The 18191-nt window shown below is 32.1% G+C and overlaps 2 protein-coding genes across 2 annotated transcripts; one reads left to right on the plus strand and one right to left on the minus strand.

Moving 5' to 3' along the window:
- Positions 1-1535: 1535 nt before the first annotated feature.
- Positions 1536-17903, minus strand: LOC123009326 (ras-like protein family member 10B; the record flags this gene model as incomplete). Its single annotated transcript, XM_044405549.1, has 3 exons — positions 1536-2255; positions 9294-9451; positions 17771-17903. Coding segments are annotated over 3 exons (852 nt in total), but the record flags the coding sequence as incomplete, so codon positions are not given.
- On the plus strand, positions 13814-15832 carry LOC123009321 (protein neuralized-like). Its single transcript, XM_044405543.1, has 3 exons — positions 13814-13876; positions 13928-15125; positions 15699-15832. Exons 1-2 carry the CDS (start codon positions 13868-13870, stop codon positions 15101-15103), a joined length of 1185 nt encoding a protein of 394 aa, XP_044261478.1. The 5' UTR covers positions 13814-13867; the 3' UTR covers positions 15104-15125; positions 15699-15832.
- Positions 17904-18191: the final 288 nt, after the last annotated feature.

Here is an 18191-nt window from a genome sequence, read left to right on the forward strand (position 1 = left end):
TAGCTTGTTTTGCAATTTTTTCTAGCGTACAAGAACAATATTAGATATTAATAAAATATTTATCCATTTTACTCTTTCTCTTAAATTAATTTTGTTGTGTCATAAAGCTACAAAAGAGGGTAAAAAAATCAAAGAATTAGTCTATGACGTTAGAAAACTCACAAAATTTACACCAAAATAGAGAAAAAAATTGTATGAATTGACTGAAACCATCACTGAAAATTAACCCGAATTTTCAGCCGTGGGCTTTTTTCTTATAAGAAAGAGCATTTTTTTTGAGAATTTTGAAAACAAGTGCGAATTTTTTAATCGTGGTTTTGCAATTTTCCATCACGTACAAGAAGAAACACGAGAAATAATTTTAATAACAATTTCACTTATTTTTTTCTTTGATTTCTTATTTGTCTTCGATTTTTTCACGTTTATCACCAAGAAAAACCTAAAATGTGTAAAATAAAGGTGTTTTCTTTCTTCTAATTCTAGTTTTTTAACATTTCTCTATTTCTTTTTCATTTTTTTTTTATTTACTTTTTTATTTATAGCTTGTTTTGCAATTTTTTATAGCGTACAAGAAGATATTATAAAATATTTTTCCGCTTTACTCTTTCTCTTAAATTAATTTTGTTGTCATAAAGCAACAGAAGAGGGTAAAAAAATCAAAGAATTAGTCTATGATGTTAGAAAAAACCTCACAAAAAGAGAGAAAAGAATTGTATGAATTGAGTGAAACCATCACTGAAAATTAACCCGAATTTTCAGCCGTGGTTTTTTTCTTATAAAAAGAGCAATTTTTGAGAAATTTAAAAACGAGTGCGAATTTTCTAATCGTGGTTTTGCAATTTTCCATCGCGTACCAGAAGAAACACGAGAAATAATTAATAATAATGTAACTTAGTTTTTTCTTTTATTTTATTTTTGTCTTAGATTTTTTCACGTTTACCACCAGTAAAACCTAAAACGTTTCTAATTCCAGTTTTTAAACATTTCTCTATTTTCTTTTTCAATTTCTTTATTTCTTTTTTCTTAATTTTTTTCTGGTTTGGTTTTTAGTGTTTTGTACGTTTTTTAACTTTTTTTTTCCTTTTTCATTTACTCTTTATAGCTTGTTTTGCAAATTTTTATAGCGTACAAGAACAATATTAGATATTATAAAATATTTTTTCACTTTACTCTTTTCTGTTTCTGTTTTTTCTGTTGTATTAACATTTCTCTATTATTGTAAATTATCACCACTTATTTATCAATGTTTTTACATATTTTTATTTCTTATTTTTTGCGATATTTCAGTATCTCTGTATTTTGATTCAATTTTTTTTCTTTTGTTACATGTTCCTAATAGTTTTTTATTTTTTTGAGATTTAATTTTACCAGTTGAAGTATTAAGATATATCGTAATAAAGATAATAGTGTGTAAAATCAAAACACAAAAAATATAATTTTCTTTACCTACTTCACGTCCTATACACTGTGTTTTTATTTGTTATTTATTGTATTTGTCTCATTTTTCGATTCGATGAGCGTAAAAATCAGACTCAATAACTTGATACTTTTATTTCCTCGATGATAATAAGTCTACAGCACTAAAAATTGGCACATAACAAAATCACAACCACATTACGTAATTTATCGTCAGAAACTTTCGATTGTCTAAGTACATAATTTATTGCTGAATACGAACGAAAACCTCTACCCCGTTAAATAACCACACACTTATTCCTATCCAGAGCATCCTGGATATTATCCAGCATCGGACTCTGATCCCTCGAATCCAAACTATCAATCATGTTGATCAACTCGCGAAAAACCGCCACAACTTTCCAATTATACTTAGCACTGCACTCGATATATCCACATTTCCAATGCTTTTTGACCAAATTGGCGATATCTCTGCGTTTATCATCGGCTGGGGTTTTAGTACCATCGTCTGCGATGAGGTCCTGTTTGTTCCCGACGACGAGGAGTGGAACATTGGACATGTTTCGACTTTCAGAGATTTGTTCACGAAGGGTGCGAATGTATTGGAATGTCTCCAAGTTGGATAAATCGAAGACGAGGATGTAGGCGGTGGCACTGCGAAGGCCGTAATAGCGATAGTTGGCCCATTCGTAGTAGGAATTGACAGGGAAGTAAGGGATGACAGGGAGATCGCTGATTTTGATTTCGTATAAACGGTCGTTGGTGATTACCGAAGGGTAGTAAGTGTGCTTGCGGTCGGTGGGGATGTATTCTTCACAGAAGTCGTTCCACACGAATTGCTAAAATTACAAAAATAATTTATTTTTATTTCTACTTATTTTTTAATATTTGTATTTATTACTTTTTTACTATTTATATTTTTTTCAATTTACTCTCTATTTTTCGTTCTTGTTCTTATTTTCTTCTTTTCAGAATTACTATTTGACCTTATAATTAGTATTTTTTTTACTACACCTTTTTCAAGTGTAATGTAATTCAGATTATAGTCAATTTAGTTTCAGAAAGCGTAAACTAAAATTTAGATTATTTAATTGTCTTTCAGAAAGTGTTAATTGTAATTCAGAAGAGTAAAATAAGTTTCAGAAAGGATAAATTAGATTTCAGATTAATCAGTTGTATTTCAGAGTATTTTGTAATTCAGAAACTTACATGTAATTCTGAACAGTAAATAAATTTCATGTTACATGTAATCCAGAAAATATAACTAATTATTTTATTTTCAGAATTAAAGAATTAGGTACATAAACTTGGTATTTTATAAAATAAATAGGATATTTTATTTTCAAAGTGATTATTGAATGAAAATAACGAATTCTGAATTAAAATCGTCGAATTCTCAATTACAAGTGAGAAACTCTGAATTACAATTAACACTTTTTGAAATACAATTGACTAATCTGAATTTCAATTTCCGCTTTCTGAAGTTACATTAAATAATCTTAATTATATCTGATGGTTTTTGTAATTCAATTTACCGTTTTCACTTACAATGAATACTTTCTGAAATACATTTGACTAATCTAAATTACAATTAACGTTTTCTGAAATACACCTCTTTCAAGTGTAATTCAGAGACCATCACATGTAATTCAGATTAGTTAATTTAGTTTCAGAAAGCGTAAATTGTAATTTGGATTAGTCAATTGTCTTTCAGAAAGTGTTAATTGTAATTCAGAAGAGTAAAATGAGTTTCAGAAACCATTACATGTAATTCAGAACAGTAAATAAATTCAATTTCATGTAATCCAGAAAATATGAAATGTAATTCAGATGAGTAACTTGCTGTTATCTCAAAATGAAGTTTACACATAAACACGAATTATTTTATTATCTGAATGAAAGAATTACATGAACTTGGTATTTTACGAAATAAATAAGATATTTTATTTTTAAAGAAATTTTGGTAATGTAATTTTTAAATGAAAATAATGAATTCTAAATTACAATTGACGAATTCTCAGTTACAAATGACAAACTCTCAATTATAATTAACACTTTCTGAAATACAATTGACTAATCTGAATTCCAATTTACGCTTTCGAAAATTAAATTAACTAATCTGAATTATATTTGATAATTTCTGAAATTTGTTTTACTGTTTTGAATTACAATTAACACTTTCTGAAATACGATTGACTAATCTGAAATATAATTAATGTTTTCTTAAATATATCTTAGGCTTTCAGAATAACACTTAAAAAAGGTGTAGATATTTATATTTTTTTCAATTTACTTTCTATTTTTGGTTCTTGTTCTTATTTTCTTCTTTTGTGAATTACTATTTGAACTTATAATTAGTATTTTTTTACTACTCCTTTTTCAAGTGTAATTTAGAACGCATGTAATTCAGATTGGTCAATTTAGTTTTAGAAAGAGTAAATTGTAATTTAGATTAGTCAATTGTCTTTCAGAAATTGTTAATTGTAATTCAGAAGAGTAAAACGAGTTTCAGAAACCATGGGATGTAATTCAGATTAGTTAATTTAATTTCAGAAAGCATAAATTGGAATTCAGATTAGTCAGTTGTATTTCATAAAGTAATCATTGTAATTCAGAAACCATTACATGTAATTCAGAGCAGTAAATAAATTCAATTTCATGTAAGCCAAAAAATATTAAATGTAATTCAGATGAGTAACTTGCTGTTATCTCAATATGAAGTTTACACATAAACACAAATTATTTTATTATCTGAATTAAAGAATTACATAAACTTGGTATTTTACGAAATAAATAAGATATTTTATATTCAAAGAAATTTTGGTAATGTAATTTTTAAATGAAAATAACGAATTCTGAATTACAATTGACGAATTCTCAATTACAAATGACAAACTCTGAATTATAACTAACACTTTCTGAAATACAATGCTCAGATTCACGCATTAACTTTTAACAACGGATTAATTTCTCATTCGCCTTGTATTAACCTACCCTTTATTTAAAGTTTCTATTGAATGAACTGAATATTTTGACAAATTATGTGACATTATTTGACAAATTATCATTTATTTACGTTATTATTAATTTAGGGTCGATTTCATAACTGAATTAAAGAGGCTTTAAAGTTACTATTGGTGTAGAATATAAATTTTTTGTTAACAAATCCGTAGTAATCAGCCCATTCTGAATGACATTTATTTTAATGTTCCTTTAAATTAATATTATAAATATGCAAAAGGAGTATTTTTCATTGTGAATGCTACTAAATTTTTCCGGGTCAAAGCAAGAATTATATAATTAACTCTAAAATACCTTATTTGTACTCAATTCGGTGGTTTTCACTAAGAAACTTTCTAATAATTCGAAAGATTTTTGCTAAAACACGGACAAAATGCAAAATTAAGCTGAAATTACGTTATTTTCGCTTATTAGGATAATTTTTCACCGGAAAGTTAATAAATTTACCCAAAAAAGTTTGAAATACGTTATCGCATTGCGAAAAAAAATAGGACACTTTTACGAAAATGCTATATTTTTTCTATGTTGTCTTCTGTAGATTATCGAGTTGTATGATACCTAATAATTATTTTATTTTAGTTTCAAGCAAAAGCAAATGTTTGTTGAATGAATATAACTTGAAATCACACAGCGGCTTTATTTAATGAATTAGTTCAAATTGACACAGTTGGAAAAATCAACATTATTATAATTAACTCAACCTCTGCACAGTTTTAACTAGATTTTGATAAAACAATTTTTATTACGCATCCTTTTTGATCGTATAAATTTGTAATATAAGCGGAAGTTGATAAAGTGCTTGTCCAGATTCATTAATTATGAGCATCAATAGACCTAAATGGGAACATAATTGCTTTAACCGAGACGAGAATATCGAATTTGAAGGCAATAAATAACTAAATTTAAACTTTACATCATGTAGGGAAGCTATAATTTTCCGATTTGACAACACAAAAGTTGAAATATAATCATTTGTTGCTTCTGAATTGGAGTTTTTCCCCCGTTTAAAGCAATTATGTTCCAATCCCAGCCCATTGTTGCTCCTAATAATTGATGAATTTGGACAAGCGCTTTATCTGCTTCCGCTTATAAATTTTCAATCTTGTTTCAAAAAAACACAATTAGAAAATTTATTATCACAAATAAATAAATTGCACAATCTAATCATTTATTTGCGATCTCTGATAATATTTTATCAATTATTTTGTTCTATTTGAATTATTGATTAAACCAACATTACATTTAGCTCGTTTTGGGGAATTAGTAGCTATTTATTTGAGCCTCAAATCCTCTTATTTAAATGAAAATGTCATTTTTTGAAAACCAATTATTTCTTTGTCTCTCGCTTTTGTCATCTATGTGTTTCAATTAAATTCCTGCTTTAGTCAATCGATTTCTCGTCATTTAAATATTACATAAAGTCGGCCTAAATTATCTCAATTTTAATAATTAATATGTCGGTCCGAAAATTGCTCTAATTCGTCGTTTTCCAGCTGAATCATTCCCTTAACGAGCTATATTTATATCACAAGCGGCCCGTTTCTGATTTACGAGCTTGAACCAGGGATTTAGGGCGTAATTTAACTCGGCGTTTCACTTCTTGTAAACATCATCTGCAAGAAAAAAGCGACGATCGAGCAAATTACCCGAGATTAAAGAGGCGCAAAGTGGAGATGAAGATAAAGAGACGGATAAAACGGCGTTTTAGACGGTTATTTACACATCGACGCACTTTTGGTTGCATAACTTTTAGTTAAAGTCAATTTGGTTGCATAAAAATCGGGGGATAGATATAACGGCTATAAAGGCCGCCGTGGAATTTATTCTCTTGGATAATAAATGGCCGAGTTTGCAGTTTTCAATCATTTTGCGAGGAAAGAAAGATGTGTCGTCGGGCGAGATGTGTGCTTTTGAATATTTCACAAGGTGTAGAAAGGACGAGATATTGAATTTTTAGATGGAAATAGGGTCGAAAAAGTTTTATTACACATTTTTACATTTTTTTGCGATAGCATGTCCTTAATTAATTGCAAACTCGTGTTAAATTGTTAGAGTTGTAATTGGAAATCTATAAACGGAAGTTTCACGAGTGCTCTCCAACCTCATCAATTATTAAAGAGCCCAATACGGTCCAAAATCCTCAAAAATTAAATGTTAAGTAGGCAACCAACAATACATTTTTTGCTAAAACACGAAAAAAAGATAAATTTTGGGCCGAAATGCGTTAATTTTACTTTTTTTTATGGTTTTAGGTCGTTTTTTACAGCGAAAATTTTCTTAAAAATACAATATTATGTTTGAATTGTGATATTTTTGCTTTGTTTTTAATGAAATTAAAGCGTTTTTCAGTGAGAAACTTACTAAATTTAAAAGATTTTTTTTCTTAAACAAGGGATTAATAGCAGTATTTTGTTCGTTTTTTTAAATAATAAAAACAGACACTGAGTTTAAATCACGTTACACAATAATAATAACAAAATCGATAAAAGAATAAAATACATAGTTTGCAACCAGAATCACCTCGAGATTTCAAAATAATTTGATTACAATAAAATGGACATTATACGACGTAACAATATTTCAAACAGGATTTTACAAACGAAGCATACAATACTTCTAGACACGTAATATTTTTAAAACCTTTGGTGTTTCGTATAATAAATTCTAAGATCTCAGTAGTTTGAGCACAAATCGTTACTATTTGAGAAAAAAAAAGAGAATAGTGAGATCTAAATAGCGAATTTTATTAGAAACATTTATGTAAAATTTTAGTCTCAATTTTACTGAATTTGAAAATTTATGTCAGATCAAATGAAAAATTTCAAAACTAAGTATTTTTTTTCAATGGATTTCAAGCGTTTTTTCCTGAGAAAGAAACTAAATTTGCAAAGATTTTACCAAAACAAGAAAAGAAGTGCAAAGTTTTGATGAATTTAGAGCGCTTTTCACTGAAAAAATAATAACTTTGAAAGATTTTTGCAATTCAAGAAAAATTTTTAGCAAAACTAAATGTAAAATGCGTTATTTTTGCTTATTTTGATGAATTTATTAGAGAAGTATTTACTGTAACAGTGAATTAAAGTTGAAAAAGATAATACAGAGTGCGCCAGAACTCGCGCCCCAGAGAAAAATTTCAAGTAAGATAAGATACCAAGAAAATTTAAAAAAATTTGAAAAAAATCTCTGTCAAAAAATTTTGACATTTGACATTTTTATGTCTATTTAATGATGCTGATGATCTTGTATATGTTTTTTTATAATTATTTAGTAAAAGTACAAACAATTTGCCAATAAAAGTCTCAAATAACATTAAACAGAGTTACAATTTCCTTGTATCTTCTTCTAATAGCCTGTAGCAAAAAAATTGAACAATTATTTTTCCAACAGAAATAAATAGAGTCAAAGTACAAAATTTAAACTCTCGTAACTTCGAAATTTTTTTAGATAAATTTTTTTTTAACATTTTTTCCATGGCATTTCTTACATGGCATTTTTCTTTGGAGCAGGAGTTTACAAAATTATGCCAAATCTAATAAAAAAATGCAAAACTAAATAAAAAATGCTCTTACTATTCTTATTTTTTTTTATTAATTATGCCAAATCTAATAAAAAAAATGCAAAACTAAATAAAAAAAGCTCTTACTATTCTTATTTCAATCGATTTCAAGCATTTTTTACTGAAAAAGTAAATAAATTTACAAAGGTTTTACCAAAACAAGGAAATGTGTTTTCGCTTGTTTCGACGAATTTAGAGTGCTTTTTACTGATAAAAATATTAAATCCGAAAGATTTCACGAAAACAAATATACAAACCAAAAAATGCATTATTTTTGCTTATTTCGATGAATTAGAGTTTTTACTGAAAAAGTTAATTATTAGAGTACATAATATTGCCAAAGATAAAATGCAAATGCGTTTGTTTTACTATCGTTGAAAAATTTTACGAACAATAATTGGAAAAGAGCTCAAAAGCCCAAAAATTAAATATTAAATCGGCAACAAAGTCGTCGAAGTGGATTGAAAATCGTTCCGCAATAAGAAAACTAGCAAAACTTTAAACCCGAATGCGCTGTAATAGCATTTACGTCTTTATACTCCGACCACAAATCCAAACCGGAAACGGAAATAAACTTTATTTGTTACTAAAATACTTGCAACTAACAATGCTCGCGTTCTATTCACCATCTTTAATTAATACTCGACGAAATAAAACAAAATTTCTCTCGAATGCATAGCTTAAAGAGTTAATAAGCGACGCAACATTCCATTGTTCCGGTTAAATACCCGGAGCGAAAATAATAGTCCGTCGAGATTAGACAATAACGGCTTTATCGAGGTGCGAAAATGTCGCCTTTTCGTCGATTCCGGACACGTCCCGGAATTCCGGGCACGTAGTTAATGTCGCGGTCACGACAACCACGCAAGCCGGAAACGCATTAAATGTCAATTAGGTTTGTGTTTGGACGACGACAGGAATTGAATATCCCTGTTTAATTACAGGCAACCTGATATACACCTACTTGGATTAATTAACAAGAGAAACCTAATTAATTATTTTACTAGTGTCGTAAGATGGAAGTTGGGAAGTGTTTCCGGCCGCAGACGAGTGGTTGCGTGACTTAGAACCGCCAGAAGCGGTTTCAAACTGCTTTGTGTGTTTTCTTGGTTGTCTAAACACTCTATTAGACAACCAACAATACGTGACAGGATTTGGGAGTTGACAGTTGAAAATTGGGGATTTTTGTTGACGCAAGAAACTCATTATAAGTTTCTTTGTCGGGCGTTAATTACACACAAAGTTTTGGATTATGAGTTAGACAACCGGCAAAAAAATGGTGGATGCGCCATTTTTATACCTGTATTATGCTGGTTTTGCCAACGGCCGGTGCCCCCAATAATATGACCTTAACTCTATCGACTGATTCGGGACTGATCTCAATGGGGCTCCTCGGCGCCTCTTGATTTTCATTGTTCGGATCATTCTGGCGTCTTTCCAAAAAATCCAGGTCCAATTCTGCCAACAAACAAACACATTAATCATTTTTTTGTCTGTTGTATCGATCGGAAAAATGTTGTAATTGTATGCAACCAACAGTACATTTTTTCGTTTTTCTGGCTTTGGTTTAAAAAGGTTTGACCTTTTCTTATGATTACATGACGCGGAAAATTTATAATAAAAAATATATTATAAAAATATGTAACTACAGAGTGGTTATAAATGAATTTCATCTAGCCAGCTGTGAATTTCCCATGTAAAAGAAAAAATGCCGCTTTACGAAAATAGGGGTACCTACTTGTTTTAACTCAAAATCAAAAAATCGCCGTTTACTAAGCGTCCACTTCGAAAATAGACTTCAATTATAAACTTGATTTCTTCTAAAGTATAGGTACATCATTATCAGTTATTATTGGAAATTAGTTGAAACAATAAAAGTTCAATTAACAACAATTTATAATTAATTAATAAGTGACACTAATGACAGAACTAGAGTTTTCAAAAAAGTAGAGCGGCACAAATATAGTTACATGCAAAAAAAATCCAAAGCTGGCTAGATGAAAATCATTTATAACCACTCTGTAGAAAGGAATAAAAATCTTTTTAATTTTAATTAGTAATTTTATTAGTTTGTAAAGAACAAAATTATATTGTTTTAATTGACCAAAAATCCAATCAAAAATGCGTTATTTTTTATTGTTTCATGAAGCGTTTTTCTCGGGAAGCTTATTGAATTCGAAACATTTTTATTAAAAATGAAACAAATTTTAAGAATTTTTTTTGAAAATTGCTAAATTTAATGTAGGAACGTCTAATATTCGCTATGAATTCAGAGCGTTGATTTAACGAAAAGTTCATCAAAGTATAAACAACTCGTAAAAACAAGCCTAAAAATTACAAAATCAAGTCAAAAATGCGTTAATTTTATTTGTTTCTATAAATTTCAAGCGTTTTTAGCAAAAAAACCCCACTAAATTTGAAAGGCTTTACTCAATTAAGCAAAAATTTGCCAAATAAGTTTCAAACGTACTATTTTCTATAAATTAAAAAGCGTTTTTAAGGGAAGTTTTTCTTGAAACAAAGTGGAAAATTGCAAAATAAGATCTGAAAATGCTACATTCTTACGTATACTTATACAGGATGTTCCGGCTAAACCCCACATTAGAAGTTTTAGGAGTTCTAACAATGATTTTTATCTACAATTTTGTTTATGACCATAATTGGTGAGGTTGTACTCAATGAAAATATTTTCAAGATGGCGGCACTTCTTGTTAGACCGGAAGTGGATATTAAATTCGTTATTTCAAATAGAAAGTTGTGTTTTTTATTGCGTTTTTGGATTACTCAAGTGATTTTGAGAGAATTTTGATTAGTCTTCCCTATACCTAAGTTTAACCGTTTCCGAAATATTTAAACATTTTAAAAAATTTTTGGATTTGAATCTTCCTATTCAAAAATCGATAACTCTATCATTTTTTATTATATTGAAACCGTGTTTGGGTGTACGAGAGAGAAAGGTTAGGTCTTTCCTTTGGTGTATTCATAATTGGAAAAATAATTAACAAACTGCCAACTTAACTTAACTTCAAATACTTACTCTTGACTCAATTTTTCTAAATGAAACACCCCAATTTTTTCTTCACTAAATGGAGGAGAATTTAGTTCTGCTTCGATCTGTATTAACACTCCCTATATCTATAGCTTTCAAGTTATAGTAACTTCTTTTGATATTGTGAGAAATTCATTAACCATAGCTACTTTAGCATAGGATGTCATAGAAATAAGAAAAAAATATAATACCAAAGTTATTCAAATTTAGATTAAATAAATTTAATTTGTATTTACGAAAAGAATAACACAATTGTAAAAAAACTTGGCAAACTATGCGAAAACTACCATGGATAATAATGAATTTCTTCCATTAAAAAAAAAAACTTAAAATGACTTAAAAATCATTAAACTTAAGTGTAGGGAATGTTGATACAGATCGATGCAGAATTTCATTCTCTTTCATCAATTTGAAGTTTCCCAAACGTAACTTTAAATTTTGGAAGTTTGTTAATTATTTTTCCAATTATCTTATTATAAATACACAAAAGAAAAGATCTAACCTTTCTTTTTCAAATGCCCAAATACGATTTCAAAATAATTAAAAATGGTCGAGTTATCGATTTTTGGAGAGGAAGATGCACATTAAAAAAAATCAAAAAAGTCTAACAAATATTTCAAAAACAGTAAAATGTAGGTATAGGAAAGTCTGATAAAAACTCTCTCAAAATCACTTGAGTAATCCAAAAACGCAATAAAAAACTTAACTTTCTACTTAAAATAACGAAGTTGAGGTTTAGCCGGAACAGCCTGTATAATTATATTTTTTTTAATTTTAGATCGTTGCTCGGCTTCGCCTCGCCCGGAATAGCAGATGAGTCCGCAAGTACTTTTTAGGTACGTGTTACAAACAACATTTTTTTATTAACTTTTATGTATTAACTCTCGAAAATAGTGGCTAAAAATTAAAAAAAAATACTTAAAACAATTATTTTACGTACTCGATTTAGGGACTTAAATGAGTTCGTAAATTATCTATTTTTGGTGGTGTATACAAAAAAGTATTGTCATCATAGCAATACACCCTTTGAAATTAAATCGGGGGGCGGCGGATTTTGCATAGAAATGGGTTCGGGTTAAGGGTTCGACCCTTATTTGTCCAGTTTTGTTATGATTACGAAGGCCGTTTCTGTTGTCACGTGGAAAACTGAATAACATTCAAAAAACTTGATGAAAAATTCAAGTAGATTATTAAAAATTCACTCGGATTTTCTCTCCGAGATAAAACGCGAATTCTTCTTATTTGCATTTTAATAATACGAAAAAGTTTTACAGGTACTTGTAATTTGTGAGAATTAGATCAAGAAAGCGTCGCAAATAATTGAATAATTTTATCCTCGTCGTTGCTATAGCAACCCATCTATTAGAAAATAAATAAAATCGAACTCGCGTATGTTGATACAGTGCGATGCACGAAAGTCAAATCAAGCATTCTAATACTCTGTTTAGACAGGGAAATAGTTCGACATGATCAAACATGCCATGATTAACCCAACCAATCGATAATCGACAAAGCCTTTGTGCAACTAATCAAGTCGTCAGGTGTGTCAAAAAAAAAAACAGAAACTACACTTGATTGAAGTTTACGGGACGATGCCTACTCGGATTAGAATCGGCGAAGTTGGCCGTGCGTAAACAAAAGCCTGCCGGCCAACTTCGATCAAAGCAAAATTATAGGAATAATTAAACAGGGATGAAAACATCTTGTCATCCCCCCACTCCAGAGCAGAGTACTTAATTTTCATCAATACGAGTTCCAGAGTCAAATTTTAATTACATTACAGAAAATTGATCAAAAGATTCATTACATTTCGTTTGTTTATCTCTAGTTGTATAATAAATCACATCAAGTGACAGTTGGAAATGACAAATGGCCAACTTGTGTAATTTCTGCCAACCTCATAATATTGTTACAGGGCTACCAAGCGTTGCATTAAAAATTAAAAAATAGATCGTTTTTCACATGTTGTTAACGCTTTTACCTCAAAAGAGTGCTAAAATGGGGTCTGTGCTGCCTCTCAAATGGAACTAATCCCATCCGGGACAAGAGAAATTGAGAAAGGAAAAAAGAACAGAGGGTGTGTTAGTCGAAAGAGAGGTTTAATAAAATTATATCGCGGGTCGGGTGATGGACCGTTTAAATAATTGGGACAAAAAGGAAATTATGTAACGGTTTGAAATTAAATTAAAAATTGTTATGCCACCAAATGTGCACACGAGAATTCCTAGTTGCATAATCTACACAATTCATCATTTTGAGCGCTATAAAAGTTTTATTTTTCTCCGACTTAACTTTCCCCCTGGATCAAATAAAAGTTTTACGTTTTAAATATTTTATTTCTTTCTTGTCCAATTCCCACGCCATTTCATTGTTATGTTCACGCAAAACGTCAAACTTATAATCGGCAATACTTCACCGAAATTTATAATCCCTAACTTTTCTCGCAACTTTAATAACTCCCAAAATTAAAAATAAGCTGACTTTGACGCCCCACACCGACAATTAAAACTTTACACAAGCCGTAAAAAACATCCCTAGAGGCGGGGTTTGTTTGAAGGGCGGAGTTCCAATTCAACCCCTCAATTAGGGCGGTGCAATGACCTTTGAAGGTTGTTAAGAACCGTTTTTTCACACATTAGTGATATTTGGTGAATGACCGCATCTTGAAACGTGTTCTTTTGTTAAAAAATCAAGCCGGCCGAGACGAGAGCAAACGACCTTCCCTCCCCCACTCTTCTTAACAAAATTAGACGAAATTTAACAATAATCTAGTCGGCCGGTTCCGCCGTTGCGCACTTATCATATGATAAGTGACAGTCGTAATAATGTCAACGGTAAGTATCGTTTAATTGTTTTTTACTCGGCTAACTCGATTAACACTTTAGTCGTCGTCGATCGAGTCGGCTTTGCGTTTCCGCGCCGATCGTCTTCAAAACATCAGAGTGACCCATGACGGAACAATTGCACGTCGTGTCAATACTACGTTTTTCACAAGAGGGTTGGTCTTTGCAAATCGACCAATTAGAATCAACGAAAAAGTCACATTCAAATTGATGGAGGTGGCGGAGGGGTTGGGTGGTTTTGTTTATGTAGGGTTCACGTCACGTGACCCTGAGAATCTACAAGGGGTCACTTGTCAACATTTGGCCAAAGGTTCGGGATTTTGGTCGTGGTTTTTCCCCAAAGATTTGTGTACACGAAGTAGTTTGTTTTTTTACGTTGGGGAGGGCGGGGATGTGCACTATGGGGTGGATGGGGTGGAGAAAGGCGTGTTTGAGGGCGTGGTGCGTATCAACCAACCTCTTTGGCCTTTATTTGACATTTTTGGGAATTCAAGTGGCATTAGATTAATCGAGGCGGAGTCAAGAGTATCACGACCTAAGTCACGAACCAATAGGAAATTAATCCCGATGATGTTACACGAAACGCACAGCCAAAACGTCCGAATTGTTAAAAATGTGGCCCAAAGGCTCGACTCGAAATATACTCAAGGGTACATTTTCTCGAATCAACCAATTAAAACTAACGAAAGTATAGTGATTCATATTTCGCCCAATGGCAGGGGTAGGTTTCAAGGGTTTGTCCATTTGGGCGTGACATCGTGCGATCCCGCCCATTTATCTCATGACGACCTCCCCGATAATGTCAATTCGCTCGCTGATAGGCCCGAATATTGGGTACTGATCTGTGATTTCTCCAATTTGAATTGTGGGGATGAAATCGGACTGGAGTTGGCGCATAATGGACCAATCACGTTTCATCTCAACGGCGGCAAATTTAAAGGAGTGGTTCATGTTGATGCGACCTTGAAACTGTACCTTTTTGTTAATGTTTACGGTAGTTGTCAAGACATTCATTTGTCGACTTGTGCGGAACAAAGCAAGGTCGAGGAGAAAGAGTGCGTAGTGTGCTATGATAACGTCATCGAAGCGGCTCTGTACAGGTGCGGACATACGTGCATGTGTTTCGAGTGTGCCGTGGAACAGTGGCAGGGCAAGGGGGACGGGCATTGTCCCTTATGTAGGGCTGTGATAAGGGATGTGATAAGAATTAATAAGTGATTTGAGACGAATTATGGCCGAGGTAAGAAAGACCTTGAAAATGAAACAATTGAATTATAGGTTGATTGGTGATAAGATAAGAGCCCCACCGGCATGTGATTGTTTTTTCAAAATATTTTTAGGTTTTTTTAGTGCGTTGGTAATTTATAGCCAACTTTGTGATAGATTTTTTAAGACATTAGACTATGAATCACACTGTATATTTTAATAAAAGATGTGACAATTTTTCTATTTTATTTTTCCAAATTTTTCTATATGCAACTAGATCAATGCTATGCTTGAGGTAAGAAAAATTGAACCTTGATAACTTATTTGCGTCAAATAAAATGTCAAATTTTGCATTTGTCTCCACTTCCGCTTTCCTTTTCTTGTTATTTTTGGTACATTGACCTTGAGATGTTTCTTTGTTTGACGCGTTTTTTCTCATTGTTGCAACATCAAGTCGTCTGGGATAAAAACAAACAAAGATAAGCACGCAATATCAAACACGAAGACGAAAAAATAATTGGCAGTTTTTGACTTATTTGAAATTTTTTTGTTAAATGTTAGGCAACCAACAATACACAAAATGTTTATTTTTGCTTTTTTGGCCCAGTTCCGGTTCCACTCCATCCACGGTGCCAACATTTGCCTTTCGGGCAACCAGCAGGTCGCTCGTCGCCTCCCCGGCTACGGTAAAGGCCTCGTTTTCAGCAGTCGCCCTGTCAAAATCAACGAAAAAGTCTCCATTAAACTTTTGAAAATCTCCCCTCAACTTTCCAGTACCGTCTGTTTCGGTTTCACCTCCAAAAATCCCTCCTCCCTCTCTGACGACCTCCACTACTCCTATCTTGACGTTTTCAAATCGGGCTGCTACTGGATATGGCCCTTGTTCAAAAATATGTGTGTGGAAAATACGGTCCTGTTCTATTACGTCACCAGAGATGGACACGTCCATTTCGGAATTGATGATCAAGAAATTGATTCGTTTTACAAGAGAGTGAAAGTGGGCGTGCCGTTGTGGGCCATTCTGGATATTGATGGGGTGTCGACAACGGTGGAAGTGGTGACAGAAGGGGCGGAGTTTCAGGAGGAGTTTGAAGAGGAGTATATCAATGAGGAGGAGTTGTGTAATGTGTGCTGCCACAAAGAAATCAATTCGGTGTTGTACAAGTGCGGACATATGTGTATGTGTTATCAGTGTGCTATGCAGCAGAAGCAGGGGGCGGGGAATGGCCAATGCCCGATTTGTAGGGCGGAGATTAAAGACGTCATTCGTACTTATAAGTAATTTTTTAACCAATAAAAATAAACGAAATAAATAAATGAATTTTTCTTTTTATCCTCCCCTCGTAACTCCAAGAAACAAAAGATTAATGTGTCGTAATAAGAATAATTTTCCGACAAGGTAAATCTCTTATGATTTAGAACGGGATCGACCTTCCCCTAAGTCCATCGCATAAATCCAGCCACCATCGTTTTATCTAATCAATAAAGTGGGATTAAAATAATCCCCAATCAAGTCCTAATCCGTTTTAAAAGCGCAAAACAGGCGTTCAAATCTTTAAAATAATTCACAGTCTAGTTACCAAAGTAAAACAATGAAACTTAATCTAGCTTGTTTGTCAAGTATGCGAGGGAAAATGAAAATCCCATCCTCCGGAAAACGATAACGAGGAAACTCTCTGCATGTGTAATCTTGGTTGCCTACATTTAACGACTTGTTGGAATATTTCGTTAATGAAGGAAGAATTCATTATTCAAGCTCCCTTCACGCTTTAATTAAATCAAGAGTTGTATATTTATTTAAAAATTGTATATTGTGTTGCCTAATCACTTCATGCAAATCTCTACGATTTTGAAAAGCGCTCACGAAAAAGCCGTGTCATGAAATATGGAGTGGTTGGCCACTTCATAAACCGTCAAAAGCGATATATTGAAAAAGTTTTCCACATTTTTCGCTGATTCCGGAAAACAACTTTTGATACATCCAATGAAAAATTCATCCGGAGATTCGGGAACTCATTGTTAATTAAAACGCAAGAAAACCGGAATTTCCCTAATTAATTTTTAGTTGCGTACACATTTGATAATTGATTTATCACTTAATTGGTCCAAAGGGTGTATTAATTACTGCAAAATTCGTTATTCCAGCTCTTGGGGCTTAATCAACACCCGAGAGAAGCCTAATTATGGCGAAATTCACCCAATAAATTAATTAACTAGAGTTTTTAGTACTTGAATAACTTTTGTCTACATTTCAAAGAAGCACTTTGAGGGAAAAAAACAAAACGGTAATGACACACTGAGGGGCTTTCAAGTTAATTAAAGGTTTCAAAAAACTGATTTTTAAACATTTTGCCTGAAAACATAGTGTTTTCAGTTCGATTTAATTAAATTAATTGATTTTCGCAAAAAAGTTTCTCGTAATTAGTGAAACTTTAATGACACGCATCACTCTTCAAGTCTTCTTTTCGTTTTTTTTTAATTATTGAAGCTTGTATGAGGGGTTGCATACTTGTAATTGACTTTCTAAGTTTGTAATCCCCATATCGGGCTCACTTATCCCCTAAATAATGCATAAACTCGCGTCAACGCAACTTCTCAAACTCCCTACTCGGTTAATTCATTACATCCCTGTGTATTAATTAGTTTCTCCCGAGATGAATAATAGATTTTTTCTCTCACCCAAATGCCGTTTGGAATTCGGTGTGATTGCGGTTGTGTCATCGGTGCTCGCCGTTTCAGCCACTTTGTCTAATTTTTTTTCATATAATGTAAATAAAAAAATCACTTCATAAATCACTCGATTCGCGATTATTTACAAGCGATCGTAACTTTTTCCGCATTTAAGAAGTTGTAAGACTCTCGAGACTCGTGACGGTGAGTTATTTGGAAAGTTTGTGGCGAGTATTCGTGTGATTTTCCAACAAGTGACAAATGGGGGTTGAAGCGTTGACGATCGGGACGCTACTGAAAGCTGAAACGTTCGCAAAAGACCTGAAATTGGGGGAGGGAGGCGGAAGGAAGTTTGCGACTGGGGAGGGTATTAGTGGAGGGGCGCTTTTGCAAAAATTACAAAGAGAAAATGCGTTTTTTTTCGGGATTT

The sequence above is a fragment of the Tribolium madens genome, unplaced genomic scaffold, assembly GCF_015345945.1.
Source record: "Tribolium madens isolate multiple individuals breed KSU strain unplaced genomic scaffold, Tmad_KSU_1.1 Scaffold_71;HRSCAF=194;Tcas5.2_LG6, whole genome shotgun sequence".
Taxonomy (NCBI): domain Eukaryota; kingdom Metazoa; phylum Arthropoda; class Insecta; order Coleoptera; family Tenebrionidae; genus Tribolium; species Tribolium madens.